Genomic DNA, 24,854 nt, shown 5'->3' on the forward strand with positions numbered 1-24,854 from the left:
GAGTTCTCCAAGATTATTTTAGTGCAATTTGGACAGGATGCATACATTTTCTAGCATGATAATGCACCCAATCATGCAACAAAACGGTTTTCTTCGAGCACTATATGCCTTTAAGCGTTTAAATATTAATCTATCATCTGCTAATTAATGGATTATTTGTAAGCTCCTCCGATGAAAGAAATGGGTTTTTTTTTCCACTCCCAGCATGATGATCTGTTCAAATTTGACTTTGTGACGCGTTTCTAACCTCGATTTTCTTGCTTATCAGATGTCTCACAGCAATCTCTAAAGATTTTGAGGCAGATTGTTTTTGAAATCTACCAAATGAAAAGCCACAGAAATTACGGCGATTTCATTTGTGGTCACTGTTACCTCTAGAAATATCAGCTATCACGATAAACGATAGTTGCTATTTCGTTTGCGGATGAGTCAAGTAATCTTGTAAATCGTAAGAAAAAAAATAAACGTAACATTTGCTCGCATTTTTGAAACATTTATTAAAATAAATAAGTCCGTTGAAAAGCAATATAAATTAACTTATTTCTAAGAGCTCCCAAAGTTATAACAACCATGAAAACAACCATTTTTAGCCATCGCTTGAATGCAGATCTTTGCAAAAATTATCAAAGTTTATTTCAGCAATGTTTTATTTATGTTTAATGTCTATATTTATGGCGCAACAACTGCTTATCAAAATGTTGGAGGAAAAGCTTGGAGATTTTAAAACTAACAAACGACATTTCTGTGACTCCCACATTTGCTTTTGTGTTGGTTTTAGGTTGTTATCGATTTTTGTGACACCTGTATATTCACAATAAATAGCGGAAAGCGATTTCACTTTTGAGCAATACTATTTCTATTTTTGGGTATTTTTAAAAGCAAATCATACAGAAAGTATGTTTATTTGATATTTTACTAAAAATTTGAGGTATGTATATATATAATAATAAATATACATGTATGTATAAGCAACATTTTTAAAAAGGAAGTGCCAATTAATGGAGCGGCGGTGTGTAGATCACTCAAATGCTTCCTGTAGTTTAAAAATTACAGCTACCGTTAAGTTTTATAACCCGCAGAAAGATGCAAGAATAAATAAGTACTTGTCGGCATTGACCAAACTAATAAAATTAAATATATTGAATATGGGAAAAAGTGCAAATTATTGTGGCGAACAATATTCTCAGACACAATAAAAATCATAATGATTATGCTATTAAGGCGAGCGCGCCTTTGTAGCTTTGATAGAAAAATGCACATGACAAAAATATTTTTAAGGTTGTTTTCTCTTTCATATTCTTGCATCAGAGATCGACTTGAACGATTGAGGCAACATTTGTTCACTTTCATTTTGCGAAGTTTATTCACACACATACATTGACAATTTGGGTTGGGTTTTGGTTAAAAGTCAATACTTTTGCTTAGCGATGCTGGCCAAAACGAAACTTTTGAGAAGGCCATTTTTATTCAAATTTTCTCTCATTCATGGTGAAATTATGAGATTAAACGCGTATTTAGCCAAAGGAATATGGTTAAAATCAAAGCAAATGTTGTCGTGTTTACAAACAACCTTCAAAATCTCTAAGATATTTTTATCGTAGTTGTATGCTTCTATTTTCAGGTAGAATATTAAAATAATGCACAGACTGTTAAGTGGTTCAAAAAATAATTGTAGCGCTTATTAAATACCGACCATTTTAGTATGAGCTTACCTTATATAGACATAAAGGCAAATGTAATATATACGTTGATGTCTGATTTGTCCGATGAAGTGTTTTGAAATGTTTGCACAAGTCAACCACATGTCTATATATAGGGTCGCAACCAAATTGTAGCAAGCAAGACGACTAGACTGACTTCTTTTCACCGAGATCATAAAAAACAAACCATTTATATACGCACAGCAACAAATAGAAACACTTTTCATGGACACTTTGTTATGGGGGTCGTAAGTAATACATTTCAATAATGTTGGACTTAAAAAAAATATCAAAGAAGCTAACATCGGCTATGCCGATGCAGTCTTGCAGTCTTTGGCAATAATATTTTTACATTTTGAAATTTCTTACCCTGCAACTCAATTCATCAATATACAAACAAAACAATTTTACTCTTTTTAATACAATTTGTTCTTCTTCTTTCCTCATTCCCTAAGCAAAGCAACGCACGCATCCACATACAGTTCATGTAGCGTTGCGTCTGTGTGTGTATGCATGTGCTCTGTTGATGACGTATTAGGTAGTTGACAGCAAGCAGCGCTGCCGGCAGAGCTGGGAGCAGCGCAGCGATTATTATATTGACTGTAACTTGTGTTATATTTACCCGATCCGATTCAAATTTTGGGATCTGGGGTTTTATATCTTATATTATCACACATGTAAATTTCATAGCGATACTCCAATTTTTATGAAAATGTTTGTTCTGGAGCTATATGATATAGTAGTCCGATCCTGATTATTCTCATACTTGATCTCCGTCAGATAATAAAAAGCACAGAAAAAAGCCCGATATCTCTTAAGGTGGCTGAGTAAAACGCATTCGCACGGACGGACATGGCTATATCGACTCAGCTTCTCATGCTGATCAAGAATACATATATATACTTTAACGGGTCGGAAACGTCTCCTTCTGTGCGTTACAAACATATGACCAATTTTATAATACCCTCTGCAAGGGTATAAAAACGTATACAAAAAGACATAGACAAACCTTTTTGGTATATACGGAGAATATCGTCCTTAAGTATTGTTCCACCGGTAGTAACCATAACACGAATATCAAGATGCTTCGCAAGTTCAATGCATATTTGGGATGTTTGCAAAGCCAACTCTCGGGTCGGAACCATCACCAACGCTTGTATATAATCTTTAGTAGGATCTATTTGCTCTAGAACAGGAATACAGTAAGCTCCTGTTTTTCCAGTGCCGTTTTTGGCACGAGCCAACACATCTTTTCCACTTAAAGCGATAGGAATCGCAGCTTCTTGAATTGGAGACGGCCGCTCCCATCCTTTTTCGAATATTCCCATAAGAAGCTCTCTTTTCAAACAAAATTCTTCAAATTCATTTCCTCGAGTATCTGTCACATCCTAAAAATATATTTTTTTTTCTTACCATGGTATAATTAGTTTTTACATTTCAAAAAACTTACTGTGGTCTTAAATCGGTTGTCTTTGGGAGGAAGTTTTAATTTTGATTTCCATCCCATATCATCATTACTTATAATTTGATGATCGTTTATAACTCTGAAAAAAGATTGAAGCATAAAAAAAGTAATAAACTGAAAAATAGAAAATGTTTGTATGACATTTAAAAATAATTGGTTGGTTTCTCAATTTTACCGATTTTCTTTAGATTAACAATTTCTGTAATCTGGTTAAAGCCTACTTTTCCTTTACCTAAAACATTTACCTCATAGATAGCTGTAGTTTATTAAGTATGACCTGTTTGGCTTTTTTTTCCATGTATATTTGTGACTTGCGCTATATGCATGCTAACTAGTATTAAATTAACGCTGCACATAGGTAGATTTTACAAAATTAGGCGGCCAAAAGTAAAAAAAAAAAAATCATTTTAAGAACAAACTATTGATGCACATTGTTAGGAGATACTTCCGAGAAACTAACCTCATCATTCCCACCCACCTTTCAAAAAAGCGAATTCGAATTAATTACAGGTAGTCAAACTTCGATTATCATTCACAGTGTTCATATTTAATTCTCGCCGTTTTCAGTGATACATTTTTCCATAGTCAATATTTATTTTTGCAAAGTTACTATCAAAGTAATTGTGATGGATATCAATAGTCCAGATATGTATCTTTATGTGTTATGTAGTACTCACCAATTTTAAGAATGTTTTGCATACATTAGCATTATTATAAAAGACCCCATTTTTTGAGACAGATTTTAAAAAACAAAATAAATTTCAAAGGGGCTTATAACTACTTTCCCTGTCCGTCCCTGTAATATTTCTTAATTTAATAATTTATGCATAGTTTCAATAATTATATGAAAATATAGTTGGCCACCTATAGCCACCTATTCACGAAATATAGTTAGTCAAAGTTAGCCCATATTCAATAGAAAACCTTGCCATTTTAGTATTAAGTTAAAAACCAGAGGGCCGGGGCTAACTGGCCTACAATCATAGGAAATAATGGGAGCTATATGATATAGTCACCCGATCTTTATCAAATTAGGTACAGTCATTAACAGATATATTAAATTAAGAAATGTTTAATTTGAAAGCAATCGCGTTAAAAGTAACGAAGCTATTTACAAAAGTCACTGTTTTCGACCGATCGTTTCTATGGCAGCTATATGATATAGTCACCCGATCTTGATCAAATTTGGCACAGTCGTTTATAGGCGTAATAAACTCTCTAATAGTTTCACGATAATAGCACAGAAAATAACGAAATTATTGAGAAAAGTCACTATTCGTGACTTTGGGGTTTGTAAAGGAGCTATATGATATGGTGGTACGATCCGGCTGAATCCGAGATATACAGCCCCTGCAGTATATACAAGCCTATGTGCAAAATTTCAGCTCTGTAGCTCTTACGGTCTAGGAGGAGTTTGCGTTGACCCAGACGGACGGACGGACATGGCTATTTGAACTCGTCTCGTCGTGGTGATCAAGAATATATATACTTTATATGGTCGGAGATGCTTCGTTCTATGCGTTGCACACTTCTGACCAAAATTAATATACCCTTTTTGCAAGGGTATAAAAAAATTAAATTAATGTATTTTAATAGGAAACAATAATATTTAATTATTTTTTCCATTTAAAGTGTATTTTATTGAAAAAATATTTTTGGCCGCCTAATTTTGCAAAATCTACCTATGTGCGCTGATCACTGCGCTGTACCTACACCTGGCATCGAAAGTTTTACGCGTCTTTCTCGAAATTTTTTTTTTCAACATGTTACATCGTTCTGAAATGTTCAGCATATGTAAACACCTTGAATAGATTTAAATTAAACTATGATATTTAAGAAAAGATGCGTCGTTTTTTACCCTTGCAGAGGTGTAAATTTTTTCTGTGCTTTTTATCACCTGGAGCAGAACAAGTATGAAAATCTTAAGGATCGGACCACTATATCATATAGTTCAATACGAAAAGTAGGTGAAGGAGTTGGAGTACTTGGAGTATCTATTATTATAAAACCCCAGATCGCAAGTTACAGTCAATATAAATCGACAGCACTGCAGACAGCCTAAGTCATTGCTTGAAATCCACTGAGCAGCTGAGCAGCACGCAGCATGCAGCCTAGGGAAGATGAAGAAAAAGATATCGAAATTATATTTGGAAGGGTTTGTCTGTGCATTGAAATAGAAAAACAATTTGGAACAAGTAGAAATATTATGGCCAAGGACTGCAAGGGTGTATAAACTTCGGCAGCCGAAGTTAGCTTCTATCATATCTATTTACTAAAAGAGGACCAGAAAAAGGTGATTTTCATAAAATTTTGTTAATTGTCGTATAAGATTGTTGGTTTTCAGTATTAAAATAAAAAATTTTTTATTAGGGTTAAGGTGAAATTTTTAATTTAAGTGGCCTAACTATACAACAATGTACAGTATGTAAAAAATGGCTGTATGTAACAGGTATAGGGGAGCTTTTCCGACCCATTGTCAAAGATACCCTTGCAGTCCTTGGCCACAATATTTTTCCATGATTCAAACTCTTCTTTATGACATGATTCATCACTGCACTTTATCGTACTTTATCTGCTCCGGGCTATAAGTAGCTCAAATATCAAATTTCATCCCGATATCTTTTAAGATGGCGTGAAGTTGATTTGCCCATACGGATATGGCTATGTCGACTCAGCTTCTCATGCTGATCCAGAATATATATACTTTTTGGTGGATCTGGTCCCAAGCGAAAGTCTACTAATAGAGTGGATGGCCTAATAAAATTGTTAAGCCTTAAAGATCGGTTTAAAAGTGTAGTTACTATTAGGGTAGAGTTAGAGACATATGTATGTATTATGGAGAAAAGTTAAGTGTCCATGCTTACTGCAAAAATGAGAAAAACGCGTCTTTTGTGGTCGGCCGTAAGCCAATTTAGCCTGCAGTGCGCCGAAAACTTTCAGTACGTGCTAAAGAAGTTGTTGGTCCCGGCAATAGAAAAGCATTGGTCGTACAGCTCGGATGCAATTTTCCAAGACGACACTGCGTTATGCCATCGAGCCAAATGTGTAAGTAATGTTTTAATTTGATGCTGATACTACCTTTACCAAACACAAAATTACTAAAAAAGATTCTTTCGTTTTCTAAGGTAATAAAAGTGTTTAAGGACATAGGTATTTCATTTTATCCTTTTAGCATTGAATTTTTGTAAATTTTTCTATATTTTTGCTTGAGGCAAAAATCAAGGATATCCATAGTGAACAAATATTATACTCCATAACGTGTTTTTCCTAAAAAAGAAATCTTATTCTCTTAGTTTTATCTGAGCGATTCCAAAACAAACATGAAATTTTTAAGTGGTGCGTTTTTTACGATCGCCAGTGTATAATACACCCATGTACATATCAGAGAACGGCAAGGGTACACCCTAACAATAAGTGTACTCGAAACATTTATGCGTTTGCGACACTTAGAGTGTGATCGGCACTCTAAAATAAGGTGGTTGCCATATACTGATAATTTCGAACATGCACATACGCACAATTACAAAACGGTTTCGTGTTCTTTTTCTGCATGTATACATGAGATGAGGTCGAGCAAAATGCTAAAGCAGAAGGAATGAGTGAAATTAAGAGCACAACACTTGAGACAAACAATATGTGAGAGACATATGTGTTGTTGTCATTTTTGCATTGTGTGAAATGAAAACAAAAAGCCGTGTTTTGCTATCTCATTGCGTGCTATATACTCATATGTACTTATGTATGTATTTAATTTTAATGTTTACAACAAAGGCGTTACATACTTTATAATTATTATATATCAAGCGATTTTATGCAATCAGTGCTCAATGCCCTGCTCATGCATAAAAGGTGAAGACACTCGAAATCATATACCCTTTTTGCAAGGGTATTAAAAGAATTTAGGGTGAGCACGAAAAACATAAATGCTTCTAAAAGCTAAACAATCCGCTGGTATTGAACCACTTATATTTAGTCAAATAGGATACAAAAGTACCCCTTAGACCTAACAGAAATTTTATTTCTCTATGTTTTAAATACACGCTCTGATTATAATCTGCTTTACCGCGTAATCAGATCAGTGGCTCCTGTTTCTTTTTATAAGCCGTCTAGCTCGTAATCAGCTGTAGATAATCATATTTTATTCGGTGGGCAGCTTTTTATTTGGGCTATCGCGGAACAGGGTATGTCCTGGTGTCGTATGGGTCACTTGACTGTACTTCGCGTTGTACGTTTTAAAGTCTAGACAATACTATGATTTTATGCTTGAAAACTGTCAACAGTTTTGCTGTGTGCTTCTGCTTCGGAATGTACTTATTAACAGCCGAAGCAAGAGCAACAGCAATAAACCGAACACAGAAATCCCGACAGCAAAAGCAACAGCATGTAACCGAAATATAAAATTTAGCACCGTTTTTAACCGTAGCAGCAAAAGCCAAAAACATTGCTAAAAATTTAAGCACCCTACCGCCAATATTGTAAGGTATCAATCAGCTTGCTTTAAGTATGTGAAGGTCTGAGTAATGGTTTAATTGATAGACGGCAATTAATACAATATAGTACAACTTGGGTTCGAATCCCAAATATGCATAAACAACAAAATTAGAAATGGGAATGCGAATCATATTGATTTTGAAATTATTTATTCTCAAGGGTCTTTTACCTGCAAGTGATTACGAAGCTTCTTACTTTTAAACGTAGTAGTGAGGTTGGTAAGTGCCTATAACGGTTTAATAGTAGGTAGTAATAACGTTAGTAGGTATTTAAATTTTGTCTGAATTTAAATAACAGTAATTGTTCAACGTTTCACGACACATAGTGAAATGCGATTACCGACATACAAAAGTTACCTATAGCTGTGTTCAAGTCAATATGGACATTTCCACGGTGTAGCTACAGACGTTCGTACACATTCAAAGTGAACAAAAAGTTATGACTCGACGCTATTTTAAAAAATTTTTTACTTTATTACATTCCTCTTGTCTTAAACTTTATTTAATACTCAAGAAAATGTAAGCTGTAGTGCATTTTTTTTTCTTTTTAATTTTGAAAAATGTGACGCAGTTTGCACGGACAAAAACGGAAGTCTTTTTGGGAACCATTTGCATAATGAAGGATTTCAGCAAAACTAGAGATAGTTTTAAAGTAAAAAAAGTAAGTTTATATACCCTTGCAGTCCTTGACAATAATAATTTTACATGTTGAAAATTAGTTTTCTGCAACTCAATTCAACTCCACAATTTTTCTTCCCTCATTCCCTAAGCAAAGCAACGCACGCATACACATACAGTTTATGTAGCGTTGCGTGCGTGTTTGTCTGCATGTACTCTGTTGATTTGATGATGACGTAGTAGGCAGCAAGCAGCGCTGCCGACAGCGATTGAACCGATTTATATTGACTGTAACTTGTGTTCTATTTATCCGATCGGATTGAAGTTTTGGGATCTCATGTTTTATTTTCAATACTATCATTAGCAAATTTCATGGGGATACTCAAATTTTTATGAAATTTTTTTGAAAATGTTTCTTCTAGAGTTATGTGATATAGTCCAATCCTGACAATTTTCATACTTGATCTGCTCCAGATAATAAAAAGCACACAAAAAAAAATTTTTTTGACGATGCAGTTCAGCTTACCAAATGTACTGCACTTAGCACTTAAGACGGTAGCATGTCGCACATAACGTGTCGAACGGACAAACTTTAAAATTTTTTTAAAATTCGATTAACAAATTTTTCGTTATTTGTTTTTTTTTTTTTCTTTTATAATTGAAACTATACTTGCTCCCAACTTTTCAACTTCTCTTGATTTTTGGGTCTCTTGAATTTTGAGACAATGTAAACTAATCCTCTTTTTGGGTGTCGAACGGAACTTATAAAAGTGTGCAAAGAAAATTCGATAATATACAAATTACGCGGGTTGCATTATAGTCCCGATTCTTTTTTTTTTATTGATTGTAATGGTTGAAACATTTTTTCTTAAATATTTTACCTTGTAAAAGGTTATCTACAAAAGATAGATAACAAAGAAAAAAAGTTATTAAAAGTGCTCAAATAAAAAAAAGGAACATATATTATCACTTTGCATTCGATTTGCTCATTAAATTAAAATTTAAACATTTTCAAATAAGAATTAAAAAAAAAAGTTTCAAGACGGTTTAATTTTTTGCTTTTATTTGCCACCCACTTTCACCCTATTTCGGGTCCTGCGAATCGAACAGGAATCACATAAAACTATTTTTTTAAAAAATATAATAGCTAGAGACATCAAATTTAGTTTGTATACCCGTTTAGTTAGCGCGCAGAAATTAATTGCTCAATTTGCCACGCCCCCTTACGCCCCCAGGAATCACATAAAACTGTTTTTCTTAAGAAGTATAATAGCTAGAGACATCAAATTTTGTATGTAAGACTAGCTTAATAGACACGCAGATATTGGCTATTTAAAAATTTTGACACGCCCACTTCCGCCCCCGCAAATTAAACAAAACTGATTTTATCAAAAACAAATAAAGCTAAAGTCACCAAATTTAGTATGTATACTGGCTTAGTATGCGCGCAGAGGATATATATTTTCATATTTTGCCACGCCCACTTCCGCCCCAATAATTAAGAAAAACCCGATTTCCTCCTGTAGTTTTTTGACTATCGCTATCAAATTCGGCAGTCTAATTATTCTTATCTATTTCTACCAAACTTCCAAATTTTATTGAAATCGGATTAGAAACATGCAAAATATGCGTATGAACGTATTTTACTAAGCGGTCCACAAGGCTAGAATTGGCCGTTGGCTAGTGGCGGCGCTAGAGTGCTCGTGTGTTTGTAGAGTGAGCGAGATAGCACATACTATGAAGCATGTAAAAACAATTGAATAGACTTACATATGTAGGTACATTTGGTTTTCGAAATTTGAAATATTTATTTCACCTGGTGTATGGTATACCCAAGTCAACGAGTCGACTTACTTGCTTCATTTTTAGATATGTTAACAAAATTAGAGCAACAACTTGTAGAGCAACAACTTTTAGGTCAGTACATATTTTCCACTGATGTTTTCTATACTAAACACAATCCGAAATTAGTTTCATTGAATCGATAAACAATCGCCATTCCTTTAGTTTGTATGTGCAATTCATATGTTCCATTAACCCAACGATATTTTTGCAGTATGCAAACGTATTATTGCCGTTTATTTCGAAAAAGTCCAAACGTCTCTTCCTATATCCGTACACTTTTACATCCTTAGACAAAAGGATGCCTTTGCGACAATTTTAGTTGTCTTACCATCTCATTTAATCGAGCTTGGGATATCTGGACATGTTGGCAAGTTTTATCGAATTGGGGATGGATCATACGTTGAAAGTAACTCTTCAGGTTCGGTGACAAATGTTGGCGGATTAAATCTTTCTGTTGGGGTTTGACAGCTTTGTAATTGGAATATACTCCGATTGAGGTACTGTGCAGATTGAATACTTTTATAGACCATAGAACTCTTCTTTAGTTTTGCGAGTTTATTCTGAAATGCGTAGCAGTTATCCGTATAGTGCCATTGTGAATCCTTTTTGACCAATTCTGCAAATTGTTATTGCATTGTGAGCAGATATTGCTTGGTGCCCAATTTACGTCTCTAATCACTGGTAAATTAAAGTACTCCTCATAAATTGCTCCAGTTTAAGGAGATATTTTGCGTCTACTCCTAGGGCTCGTAAATTTCCCACACACGTAGTAAAATCCAGCAAAACTTGTGGGACACTTGTTCGCAAGTCAAACTACGATTAAAATCTATGCTTACACGATCAGTAGAGGTAATTTTTGCTCTCATAAGTAACCACTGATATCAGTAGAATGGCGGTAAAAGGCTTACGTAGTTAAAGCTCATGGGAAATAAATATTTCTAATATCAAGGGCGTAACCAGTATTTAAATTTGTAAGGGGTAAATTGATTTTAATCCACCCATCCCCTCCCCGTGCTCAATCCAGGCTACGCCCTTGACAACTGTTGTCAAATAATTTATATGCAGTTATTATACCGACTGTATACATATTTTCCAACAACTAAAGAACTACAGTTAGTTTTCTTTTGTTAACATATATTAAAAAAGTTCAATTTGATTGTGTGGTTATATTATAAATCGTAAATTAGATAGGTCTGGTGTCTCTTCTGCTGCCATTGAACAAAATAAATTCTCATATAATGATTAAGCTTCAAATGAAAAAATATCAATTTTAGCAAAATGCGAGAAAGACAACATACAAAAAAAAAAAATAGGGTCACGATTCTTTTTAGAGGCTAGATGTCTTTCCAACATTTGTAGTTTCTAAAAAACTTTGCTGAAGAAAGTTTTTTAAAAAATGATTATTTTAGAAGTTAGAAGCAAATAAAAAAATATCCTTTTCGAAAAAATGGCAACTTTGATGAAAAACTTCAGCAAATATTTTGTATGAAACCATCGTGATAACTTAAAAAACTAATGATGCAGTTCGATTCGCAGGTTCCGAAATATGGTGAAACCATCGAATTTTGCCATTTCTTTTTTTTTCTACTATCACAGTGATATTTAATTTTTATTTTATACATTTTAAACAACAGGAGACAACGGGAGGAATAGTGATTAAATTCCGTTTGTTTTTATATTGGTTTTTCAAATTTTGTAATGACTATTGCGAAATATTTCGAAAAGTGCCCGTTCATAATTATAGTAGTAGTGACAACAAAACCACAACCCGCTTAACATCTCCCAATAAGTCCTCGATCGTATTAAGATCTAAGGACTGAGGTGGCCATACCATAGCATCGACGAAGTCCCCTTAAGGCGTTGTCATCGATTCAATGCCCTGCCAATGCGAAAACGAACTCAAAAAATCATTTTTGAATTGAATTAATCTGTTTATTTATTCGGTTTATTTCCCAATAGTCATTAAAAACATTAGAAAAACCAAAGTAAAACAAACGGAGAACCACTTTTATCACCTTGTATCCTATTCTGTGAAATATATGAAATAAAATTAATTTTTAATGTTTAACCAGTCGAAAATTTAATATGAATGTCGCAAAGTGCTGCGCTGCACGAAATGTATGGGAATGGAATCGACAGTGTGTACTAAGTAAGCGATTACTAAATTAACAAAATTCTGACTGGGACACAAAAAACAAAAAAAAAAAGGGAACAAATAATTTTTTTGGATTAAAAAAATGGGTTAATCTCTTACTTTAGCTGTTGTTTTACCAACGAAGCAGTCACCTTAGCAATGCTGCTGAGATAGAAAGAGAGAGCCGAATTTATTATTTTTGTTTTGATTAAATGGATTTATGTTATTTTAAAACCTATTTTCAACATGGTTTCAGATTCAGTTTGAGTTTTAGAAACAGTTGAATTGGTCGAAAAAGGAAAATCTGTAGTCCATGATATTATAAAAAGATAAGGGATGATTAAGGGAACTATTTAAAGATTTTACTTAGTGATGAGAAGAAATTTAACCTGCATAGGTCCGATGGAAAGACGTATCTACGATGTGGGCAAAATACCGATCCCAAAAAAAAAAAAAAAACAAGAAAAAGGCACGGAAGAAGCTCTGTTATGGTCTGGGGATGTATGTCGAGCGCGGGAGTTGGAAATTTGCACTGATGGGATAATGGATAAATTTGGGTACCTCAATTTTTTTTTTTTTTTTTTAACAACGTCAAATTGGGTATTTTAAGCGACTTGCCAAACAAAATATAAATTTGTTTTATTTTCGTTGAAATTTGTCTGTGTCCGATTATGCGTTGAGCACTATAGTCTGACTTTTTTTTTTCGTCTTAAAGACAGTTACCTCGAACATAATGTTGATCTTTTGTTTTACTAGAACTTTAAGACCTTGAACTGCAAATAAAACCAAAAATTCACATGCACACTGCGCACCTATTCAATTTCCGAAAAAATTTCACTATAAAACTGAGAACCCTTTTGCCTGACTATGCGATGAAGCCACTGTATATTTTGATCTGTGTCTGACCAGAAAAATTCTGAAATATTATAAAAAAAGTTTTTTTTGTGAGCCCGATGACACCTCCAATTTCGCCACAAAAATTTAAAAAGGTAAGTATGTATGTAAAAAGATTTAAACAATGAAAATTAATGGCAACAAACAAAAAAAGTGGTGGGAGAAAAGTCTACACCCACCGACACTTCTCCTGTTAATGACTTAAAAAAACAATGACATTTTGAATATTTCAAGACTCTTTCCACAAATTTCGTTTTTTGCTATGAGTTTTTTAAACCGGATTGAATTGCAGTCCTTGGAAAATAATATTTTAACTTTTTAAAATTTCTTTTCTGCAACTCAATTCTTCAGCGGTTGAACCGATTTACAGTGTTGGAAGAAATAATAGAAACGGCATACAATTTTTCTTTTTTTGAGTCTATCTTTGGCAAAACACAACTTTTTTTTAAGCTGAAGGTTTTTTTTTAAAGATACTGTTGCAAGCAATAAAAAAAATAATGTTTTATGTTTTTTGAAATAAATTTAATACAAAAACAAAGGCATATTTTTTCTTTCCCTTGGAAGATAAAATAGAAACGATAACCTTAAAAATACAAAATATAATGTTGTGGTTCAAGGCACATATTAATTTTAGTTTTAAACAAATAGTTAAATTAATATTTAGTCGTTCCACCCTTATTTTTCAACACTTCGCGGCAACGACGTCCCATGGAATCAACTAACTTAGCACAAATTGCTGGGTCTATAGAGTACCATTCATCCTGGACCTTTTCCCATAAATCTTGCTTATTTTTTGGTTTATAACCAGCAATCCTCTTCTTTAATATACCCCAAAGGTGTTCTATTGGGTTTAAGTCCGGGGATTGAGACGGCCACTCCAAAACATTGACTTTATTGTCTTTGAACCAATTTTTTGCCAGCTTGGACGAGTGTTTGAGATCGTTATCTTGCTGATATTCCCATTTCAAAGGCATTTCTTCTTCAACATAAGGAAGCATAGTATTGGGAAGGATATTTACGTAGTCGATGGCACACATTTTATCCTTAATCCAAAATTACGGACCGACACCTGAGAAAGAAAAGCGTCCCCAAAGCATAATGTTTCCACATCCGTGCTTAACGGTCTTTACAGTATGTTTTGGATCATAAGTAGTGTTTTTTGACCGTCTTACAGACACCTTGTCATTAGATCCAAACAAATTGACTTTTGTTTCATCCGACAATATCACTTTTTTCCAATTGGCCCGAAGCACATGTCGAGTAGCAAAATCTATTCTCCGTTTTATATTTTGCTTGCTCAAGCACGGTACTTTTCTAGCACTATAAGCCTTTAACCCAAATGATACCAATCTTGTCCGGATAGTTCTACTAGTTATTGGTGCATCTAGCTTGTTTTTGAGCTTTTCCGATGAAAGGAATGGGTTTGTTTTCGCTTCTCGCAAGATGACCTGGTCAAATTTTGATGTTGTGCCACGTTTTCGACCTCGATTTTCTGGTTTATATATATAATGAATAGCTGAAAACACTTTTTTTTTTGAGCAATTCATTAATTCTGCGATTTCTGCCATTGAACGACCAGTTTTTTAATTTTTTCATGATTTCCCTTTCTTCCTCTGAGGAGTGCATGCCACGACCCATACTGCATATAATGTTAATAAATTAAAACAGAAATCACAACCAATTTTAATGGATATTAAATACCTTTGATGTAGAATATTAAAATAAAACCAAAAATTAACAATTATGACATCTAAAATGTTTTTTACGTGAAAAATACTGAGCGTTTCTATTATTTTTTCCAACCGAAACACGTGGTAGTTCTATAAGCGTATAGAAGGAAAAGTTTCGGGAAAATCGGTATAAAAAGGAATGAAAATAACAGTACTACTATCCCACGTTCTTAAACAGAGATTTTCAGGCCGAATAATTTCACCAACACTGAAAAAAATGATTTCAAAAGAAAAAAAAGGTTGCCGTTTCTATTATTTCTTCCAACACTGTATGTATATGGAAATACGTATGTACATATGTATGAACATACATACATACATATAAGAGTTACGCTTAAACCAGAGGGCCGGTTGTATACCCTTGCAATATTTTTGGTAACTCTTTCCTTACCTATAGCCATCAAAGTGAAAAAACGTTTAAGCTAAAAAAGGCTAATGTTTCCGAAAAAACGGCGTACAATCTTAGCATAGGAAATAACGAAGTTATTGACAAAAGTCATTGTTTTCGAAAGATCGTTCCTGTAGGAGCTATATGATATAGTCCCCCGATCTTGATCAAATTTGGCATAGTCGTTTATATGTGTAATAAACTCATTAATATAATATAAAATAACGAAGTTATTAAGAAAAGTCACTGTTCGTGACTTTGTCATTTGTGTAGGAGCTATATGATATAGTGATCCGATCCGGCTGAATCCGAGATATACAAGCCTACATGCAAAATTTCAGCTCTGTAGCTCTTACGGTCTAGGAGGAGTTTGCGTTGATCCAGACGGACGGACGGACGGACGGACATGGCTATTTGAACTCGTCTCGTTGTGCTGATCAAGAATATATATACTTTATATGGTCGGAGATGCTTCCATCTATGCGTTGCACACTTTTGACCAACATTAATATACCCTTTTTGCAAGGGTATAAAAAGTATGTGTACACAAGGGCGTCGCCTAGTACTGGCATGGGGTGTTACCTTCACTCCCCCAATATTGCGATCAATTTAGTGAGACTTCAAATCGAAATGTATTAACAAAATTCAGCTACACTTCAGTGACCCCCTAAATTCGACGAATTCCTAGAGAGCTTCGCTCTACCCGTGTGTCCCGTGACACCTCATTGCTTTTTGTATCCTTTTTTCACAATTCTACTACCAGCGCTGCGGAAAAGTGTCTAGATTAAGAAGAAATTTTCATTTTTAGATTCAGACTTCATTTACGAATGGTAGGACTTTCATAAGGACGAAATAGGGATGCCATTGGAAAATTCCCCCCTCTCCCCCTTTTCACGGATCGCCGAAAACAAATCTTTATACATAGAATAAAGTTTTCCCAACAACTGTGGAAAATTTCATCTAATTAAACTATCTAATTTTTATCCGATTTTAATAAAAAATATGTCATTCGACTAGAAATTCAATTCTTACGGTCCATTATCTGAACACAATAACCAACAAATTACAGAACAAATTATTCCATTAAGTTTGTTAGGAGCCGAGAAAACCAAAAACAAAACAAATGACAAAGTCACGAACAGTGACTTTTCTTAATAACTTCGTTATTTCGTGAAATTTAATATTGGTGAGTTTGTTACACATATAAACGACTATGCCAAATTTGATCAAGATCGGGTGACTATGTCATATAGCTCCTACAGGAACGATCTTTCGAAAACAATGACTTTTGTCAATAACTTCGTTATTTCCTATGCTAAGATTGTACGCCGTTTTTTCGGAAACATTAGCCTTTTTAGCTTAAACGTTTTTTCACTTTGATGGCTATAGGTAAGGAAAGAGTTACCAAAAATATTGCAAGGGTATACAACCGGCCCTCTGGTTTAAGCGTAACTCTTATATGTATGTATGTATGTTCATACATATGTACATACGTATTTCCATATACATACAGTGTTGGAAGAAATAATAGAAACGGCAACCTTTTTTTCTTTTGAAATCATTTTTTTCAGTGTTGGTGAAATTATTCGGCCTGAAAATCTCTGTTTAAGAACGTGGGATAGTAGTACTGTTATTTTCATTCCTTTTTATACCGATTTTCCCGAAACTTTTCCTTCTATACGCTTATAGAACTACCACGTGTTTCGGTTGGAAAAAATAATAGAAACGCTCAGTATTTTTCACGTAAAAAACATTTTAGATGTCATAAAAGTTAATTTTTGGTTTTATTTTAATATTCTACATCAAAGGTATTTAATATCCATTAAAATTGGTTGTGATTTCTGTTTTAATTTATTAACATTATATGCAGTATGGGTCGTGGCACGCACTCCTCAGAGGAAGAAAAGGGAATCATAAAAAAACTTAAAAACTCTGGTCGGTCAATGGCAGAAATCGCAGAATTAATGAATTGCTAACAAAAAAAAAGTGTTTTCATCTATTCATTATAAATTATCGAGGTCGGAAACGTACCACAACATCAAAATTTGACCAGGTTATCTTGCGAAAAGCGAAAAAAAACCCATTCCTTTCTTCGTAAAAGCTCAAAAACAAGCTAGATGAGTAGAACTATCCGGACAAGATTGGTATCATTTGGGTTAAAGGCATATAGTGCTAAAAAAGTACCGTGCTTGAGCAAGCAAAATATAAAACGGAGAATAGATTTTGCTACTCAACATGTGCTTCGGGCCAATTGGAAAAAAGTGATATTGTCGGATGAAACAAAAGTCAATTTGTTTGGATCTAATGACAAGGTGTCTGTAAGACGGTCAAAAAACACTACTTATGATCCAAAACATACTGTAAAGACCGTTAAGCACGGATGTGGAAACATTATGCTTTGGGGACGCTTTTCTTTCTCAGGTGTCGGTCCGTAATTTTGGATTAAGGATAAAATGTGTGCCATCGACTACGTAAATATCCTTCCCAATACTATGCTTCCTTATGCTGAAGAAGAAATGCCTTTGAAATGGGAATATCAGCAAGATAACGATCTCAAACACTCGTCCAAGCTGGCAAAAAAGTGGTTCAAAGACAACAAAGTTAATGTTTTGGAGTGGCCGTCTAAGTTCCCGTACTGAAACCCAATAGAACACCTTTCGGGAATATTAAAGGAGAGGATTGCTGGTTATAAACCAAAAAATAGTCTAGGTTTATGGGAAAAAGTCCAGGATGAATGGTATCTTATAGACCCAGCAATCTGTGCTTAGTTAGTTGATTCCATGGGACGTCGTTGCCGCGAAGTATTAAAAAGTAAGGGTGAAACGACTAAAGAATATTAAAACAAAACCAAAAATTAACTTTTATGAGCTTTTAAACGTTTTTGACGTGAAAAATACTGAGCGTTTCTATTATTTTTTCCAACCGAAACACGTGGTAGTTCTACTAAAAAGCGTATAGAAGAAAAAGTTTCGCGAAAATCGGTGTAAAAAGGAATGAAAATAACAGTACTACTATCCCACATTCTTAAACACTGATTTTCAGGCCGAAAAATTCCACCAACATTGAAAAAAATGATTTCAAAAGAAAAAAAGGTTGCCGTTTCTATTATTTCTTCCAACACTGCATATTGACTGTAACTTGTGTTCTATTTATCCGATCAGATTCAAATTTTGGAATCTGAGTTTTTATATCCAATACTATCATAGTAGTAAATTTTATGGGGATATTCCAATTTTCATGAAAATGTTTCTTTTAGAGCTATATGATATAGTGGTCCGATCCTGACAATTTTCATACTTTATCTGTTCAAATACCAAGTTTCATCTCGATAGCTCTTAAGATGGCGGCGTGAAGTTGATTTGCACAGACGGACGGACAGGGCTATATCGACTCAGCTTCTCATGCTGATCAAGAATATATATACTTTATGGGGCTGGAAACGTCTCCTTCTATGCGTTACAAACATCTGACCAATTTTATAATACCATCTGCAAGGGTATAAAAATCGGATAACATGTCTATTTTAGAGTACGTTGACAAAAGTCATTAAAGATACAAAACTAGGCAGAAATTGGTACGCAAACTAGCTATTGACGTAACGACACGATCTTTTACATCTATAGTCATTTTTTATGATCATCTAAAAGATGATGTTCTTAAAAGAGATCTGAAAACAAGAAAAGATTTATTTAAGTCATGGCCTGACGCCACAGAGGACTTCTACTTCGAGGGGTTAGACAAGCTTTTATTTTTGGGACTATTTTTTAAAGACCTTAATGGTACCTTTAATAATGCTTTATATATTGATGTTATTTTGTTTCAAATACCGTATGTTCTTTTAGTCCGGTACCTACCCCATCTGTTCCCATTTTTTTACGGTAATTGAATTAAAATTAATTTTAGTTGTAGATTTTTTGAGCCACTGTGCAACTACTAACATACATACATATGTACATATGTATGTATGTACATACAAAATATACATTTTTGTGTTCACAATGCGGTACATGCACACATACCATGTATTTCAAAATACATTTGTTGCGGTATTTTTGTGCCGCATATGGAAAACCTGCACAAACTTATATACATACATATGCATGCATGCATACATACATATGTATGTATCCACAATCATTTCCATTATCCCCGATGGAACTACCTTTCAGTATTGGTTCATCGGGGGGAAATTCCACCTACAAATGTATATATGTACATATGTCGGGGTTCGAACTAGAGAACACCAGAATTGTAGGTTTAATAGGTCTCCACTGAGCCACCGACTACATATGTACATGCATTTCAGAACATACAATATGTATATGTACATATTGCACATTCATACATACATATTTGTGAACATACATATGTACATACATACCAATTACCATCTTAAATAATAGATAAATTTATGGTATTAATCTATAAGTAATACAAACCCTTTATTTATTAAATTCGTATGAGCAGCAGCAACTTTTTCCGTCATCATAATGCGTTGACTCATTTACAACAATATGCAGATGAAAACCTGTAATATTTAAAAATTCAAGGAAATCAAATGATTCTTTTCACACAAAATATTTTTAATTTACTTAATGTTTTATATTTGCAAAAATCTTCGTGAATTGAAAAAATATATTAATCGCAACAAGAGTAATGTCAAACACTAACAATTATATGAGACTAAATTGACGACAGTGACAGAATAATGTAGCGGCTTACAACATGCTATCAATAATGCCAACTGCAAATATTTTTTCTAAAGCCGTCAGTAAATCTAAGTTATAAAGCGAGTAAACATCCCAATCTTTTAGTACATTTCGGAATATCAAAAAAAAAACAGCAAAATCTAAATTTGAGAATTATTTAATAGCATATACCCACAGGGCAGCATACATATGAACTACTAGGTTGTAGGACCTACCATTTTTATGTTGTCGCAATATATTTGAAGTAAAATTTTTTTGGTGTTTGAATTCGATGCAGCGACTTTGTGGCTGAAATAGAGAAATATATTTAACAATGAAGAAGTAAGTTAGATAGCATTATATGATTATAATATGATTTTTAGATTCATACGCATTTGTTGGTAAACGCAACATTTGTACATCCACTATTCGTAGTTTGCACAAACATCGTTGATCAGCTTCAAATGCATGCGAAACTAAAGCACTTAAATTTTGATAGCGGCAACGGACAGTCGGGTTCATTGATACTAAATAATTATACTCTAACCGAATGAAATATTAAAAAAGTCCACTCATTTCAAAACAGCTACAGAAAACACTGTCAGTTACATATCCGGTGCTGCAGAACTTCGAGAGATTTGCTTTTTTCGAACATGGTTGGTTTTGATAGGGCTGTAATTGTGTATCAATAAATTTTCCCAGTATTTTTACTTTTCTATTAAGTTCCATTAATATATTATTTAAGACATAGAAAACGATATAATTATTTATATACCCTTGCAAAAAGGGTATTTTAATTTTGGTCAGAAGTGTGCAACGCATAGAAGGAAGCATTTCCTACCAAATAAAGTATATATATTTTTGATCAGCATGATGAGGCGAGTTCAAATAGCCATGTTCGTCCGTCTGGGTCAACGCAAACTCCTCCTAGACTATTACAGCTACAGAGTTGAAATTCAGCCGGATCGGACCACTATATCATATAACTCCCATACGAACGCCAAAGTTACGAACAGTGACTTTTCTCAATAACTTCGTTATTTTCTGAGCTATTGTCGTGAAACTTAATATTAGTTAGTCTATAGCAGTTTTTAACGACTGTTCCAAATTTGATCAGGATCGGATGACTATAGTTACCATAGGAACGACCGGTCGAAAACAGTGAATTTTGTCGATAACTTTGTTACTTTCTACGCGACTTTTGTCAGTTTTATGCATCTGTTAAAGACTGTCCCAAATTTATTCAAGATCGGGTGACTATATCATATAGCTCCCATAGGAACGATCGGTGGAAAACAGTGACTTTGATCAATATCTTCGTTATTTCCCATGCTAAGATTGTAGGCCATTCTTTCGCAAATTTAAGCCTTTTTAGATAAAACGTTCTTCCACATTGATGGCTAATAGGTAAGGAAAGAGTTACCAAAAAAGTTGCAAGGGTATACAAACTTTGACGCGGTCGAAGTTAGCCCCGGCCCTCTGTTTTTGTTTTTAAATTACCATAAGCTTAATCCAAGAAATTCATAATTTTTATTGTTTTAAGAAAAAATATTGAATTTGAAATAGCGGCCTCACATATTCGGCACACCACAACAATATCAAATCGTTGTTTTTTCGTGCACAATGCACAAAAATAACACGATTTATTAAAAAGCAAAGATCGTCACTTAATTAAAAATGCTTTTATTTATGTTTTATACCATTTACTTTGGTTAATACCAAATTATTAATACAACAATTTTGATTCACTTTTCGAACTGGCCTTTGTGTCAACCATGTTGTTGCCAGCGGAATTCTGCCTGATAACAGTTCTAGTGATTTGCTACACCGCACTGTGGACCAAAATCCAGATTTTGTGGCATTAACTAAAAGGAATGCAGTTACAGAGTTGAAACTTTGCACATATAACCATGTTAGGATGCAGAATAAAAAAAAAAAATTGGATTGATTTGACCACGCTCTCTTGACCTCCCATACTAGCCCACGCAGCGTATACGTAATGTGATTAAAATTAATTTGGTATTAAAATAATTATAGCAATTAAAAGTCAACAACTTAAATTTTAATCTTTTGTTTTGAACTGTTATTAATAAACAAAAAATTTTGTTTCTTGATTAAGAAATACAAACTATAAATAAACAACTTTGGTTTTATTTTAAATAAGATATTTTTGACGTTTGCTTCTAAAATAGATGATAATATAAATTTACCTCGGAAAAACTCGGAAAAAGTAATCATAACAAAATTTAATGCATAGTTTGAGCTGTAATTTACTATAATTAGAAACAGAACAGAAAGTTAGTTTCCATTCCACAATTGACGCACACGTGGGTTAACTTTTCTTTATTTTAGGACATAAACAATCATTACACAAAAAAAAAACAATTAACATATACAAATTAAAATTTCGTGCAGTATTTACATTCTACATACCTTGATTAATGTTATCCATTACAAATGTTATTTTAAAGTTTGTTTGTTAATTTTTTACACAGGCTCAAAGTTTGCCTACAATTTCCCGCTTTTTTGGCAGAGTGAACAGCTGACTAAACACCAGACTTTAAAAGTGTGCCAAAAATTCAGAGGTGCAGTAAAAACAAAAATATTCGATATATTCAAAGTATTCTGTCCAACAAGAAATTGTTTAAATACGATTTTGTTTCAACAAATTTTTAAGGTTAATGCCACAAAATCTGGATTTTGGATTGGATTGTTAAATTAAACAAATAAGTGCATCAATCCTTTCACTGTTTTAATGCAAAATCATCAGTAACTAAACAACTTGCTTAACGACATTCAATTATACCCCACACCCATAGGGTGAAATGCTATATTAAAGTTGCCAAAAACAGGCAGAAGCAAGCTTATCCGACCCTATAAAGTATATATATTCTAGATCAGGATCAACAGCCGAGTCGATCCATATCCGTCTGTCCGTCCGTCCGTCTGTCTGTATGAACCAGCAGATCTCGGAGGCAATATGAGCTAGAGCCACCAAATTTGTTTTGTATATTCGTTTAGTTAACTCGCCGAAAATAATTGTCAAACTTTTTAACACTTCCGCCACCAATAATGAAAAAAAACTGATTTTTTCGAAAACTAACTAGGGGTTATGGATAAAGATCTTAAATTCTAGTCTCCTTAATCTGAATAGATCTTCAATTGGATGGAAAAACTGTCTTTACCCGTTCGCACCACGGTTTCACACAGTTTAATTCATACCTTTCAGCCGTGTTGGAAAACAACACGAAACAACCACTCGATATTACAAGTGGGATTCTTAATTTTTATATCCTCTTTATATTTAACAAAAATTAAACCTAAAAATTCTAGAAAATTTACGTGCGACCTTGCCGGTAATCGATTGTTTTAAATGTTATAGTGCCAACAGTGCGTATGAATGATTTCTGCATTAAGTTTTGAGTTTCTATCCTTATCTACTTGGATTGGCCCCTTCCTTTAACCTTGGGAAGACAGACTTTTTACCCTTGAATTCAAGTGCTTCAGGTTCCATTTGAATTTGATTTAGTTAAAAGTGGAGCACAAAGGAGACCAGCAGACCCGCTGCAATGTATTGTATGGAACCCAGATTTGCTTATAAATGTCCAAAAAACGACAAACTTCACAAGTAACAACAACATCAACAACAAGGACAAGAACAAGAACATGAAACAAATGGAGCTAAGTTTTCCATGCTTAGTATCCGTAAGTAAGCGCAAACGATTATTCAATTTGTTGTCCTGAGAACCTTTAATGTCCTTCTCAGTTGACGCTGCGACGCCGTCTCACTTGAACTCTTGTTAACAAATTCAAAAATCGTTAGGCACTTTGGCAATGACCTCGTTTATGTCCTTGTTAGAAAATGCCAGCGAGTGGCACACTGATGACATTAAGTAGCTGTCGGGATGCTCTGGATTAGATAGCAAAAGTGCCTGATGTTAGTATAAAGTAGATAAACAAAAGCGGTTTCTGATACCCCTTCAACCACCCCATACCCACCACACCAACCCTTCCTCTAGCCGATGCCTTTCGCAGGGTCTCGGCCTGCCATATCCACTTCTGAGAAAATGTGTTTGTGTCTGCGGTTCCATATGAAAACGTGGATGTGGATGTGAATGTGGGTTTCATCTTTTCAGTAACATTTTGTCAACCGCACATTATCTCGGTTCACGGTCAAAGGAGGATTAATCGTACCTTTTGACTCAAGAATATTGTTTCGGGAGTTGACTTGAGTTCAACTCGATGAGAATTTTGAGCTGTTGAACGACCTACATAAAGTGTGATAGAACTTAATTGGCAACCAAAGTAAATACTATATTCTTAAGACTTCAACTCTTTGATTTATGTACATTTGCATATATACTACTCATACGACATGTTGTTCACAAGTTTTGCTTGAATCGTATCCTAATCATGGATAAATATAAGCAATTCGTACGATTTGAGGTTCAACCACTTGTGGGTCAAATTCAAAGCCTATTTCAGTTTCGGACAGAGCTCCGAATGTTTAGCATTGTAAGAGAGTGTTCTTTTTTAAGTTCGTCCACTTGTCTCTTTGTTCTCTCCCTTCTTCACTCTCTTATTTTTTTATTTTAGCTACTTAATACAAGTTTCTTTTACTTTATTTAAGCAAAGTTTTACCGCCAACAGATTTCAGTTTTTCAGGTTCTTCTTGTATTTCTGGTGTTTTCGTTTTGCTTAGACAAAGTTTTGTATATAATATAATTTTTAGTAAATATTAAATATCCAAAAAGGTTAAAATTAATTAAAATGTATGAGCCTTGTTTTTGCTTCTCGCTTTTTTTTTCTTGGGATTCTCTTTAATGGTTTGCTTGACACGGTTTTTGGGTGTTTGTGTATGTTCACTGGGTGTCTGTGATGTTGTTTTTATACCCTTGCAGA

At 34.0% G+C, this 24,854-nt stretch overlaps 1 protein-coding gene across 2 annotated transcripts in view; it reads right to left on the reverse strand.

Moving 5' to 3' along the window:
- The window catches only part of me31B (ATP-dependent RNA helicase me31b), a 41,982-nt gene extending 21,988 nt beyond the window's left edge, over positions 1-19,994 (reverse strand). The window contains exons 1-4 of one of the 2 annotated variants that reach the window (XM_068286678.1): positions 19,857-19,994; positions 19,704-19,792; positions 3,151-3,244; positions 2,710-3,088 (exon numbers count right to left, since the gene is read on the reverse strand). In XM_068286678.1, the coding sequence (XP_068142779.1) occupies positions 2,710-3,088; positions 3,151-3,244; positions 19,704-19,768 (538 nt within the window). In that variant the 5' untranslated portion in view covers positions 19,769-19,792; positions 19,857-19,994. The remainder of the gene's footprint in view (positions 1-2,709; positions 3,089-3,150; positions 3,245-19,703; positions 19,793-19,856) is intronic. The other variant, XM_068286679.1, reaches the window with a different exon arrangement.
- Between the last annotated feature and the right edge of the window lie 4,860 nt (positions 19,995-24,854).

This window comes from Drosophila tropicalis, unplaced genomic scaffold, assembly GCF_018151085.1.
Source record: "Drosophila tropicalis isolate 14030-0801.00 unplaced genomic scaffold, ASM1815108v1 contig_445, whole genome shotgun sequence".
NCBI lineage: Eukaryota > Metazoa > Arthropoda > Insecta > Diptera > Drosophilidae > Drosophila > Drosophila tropicalis.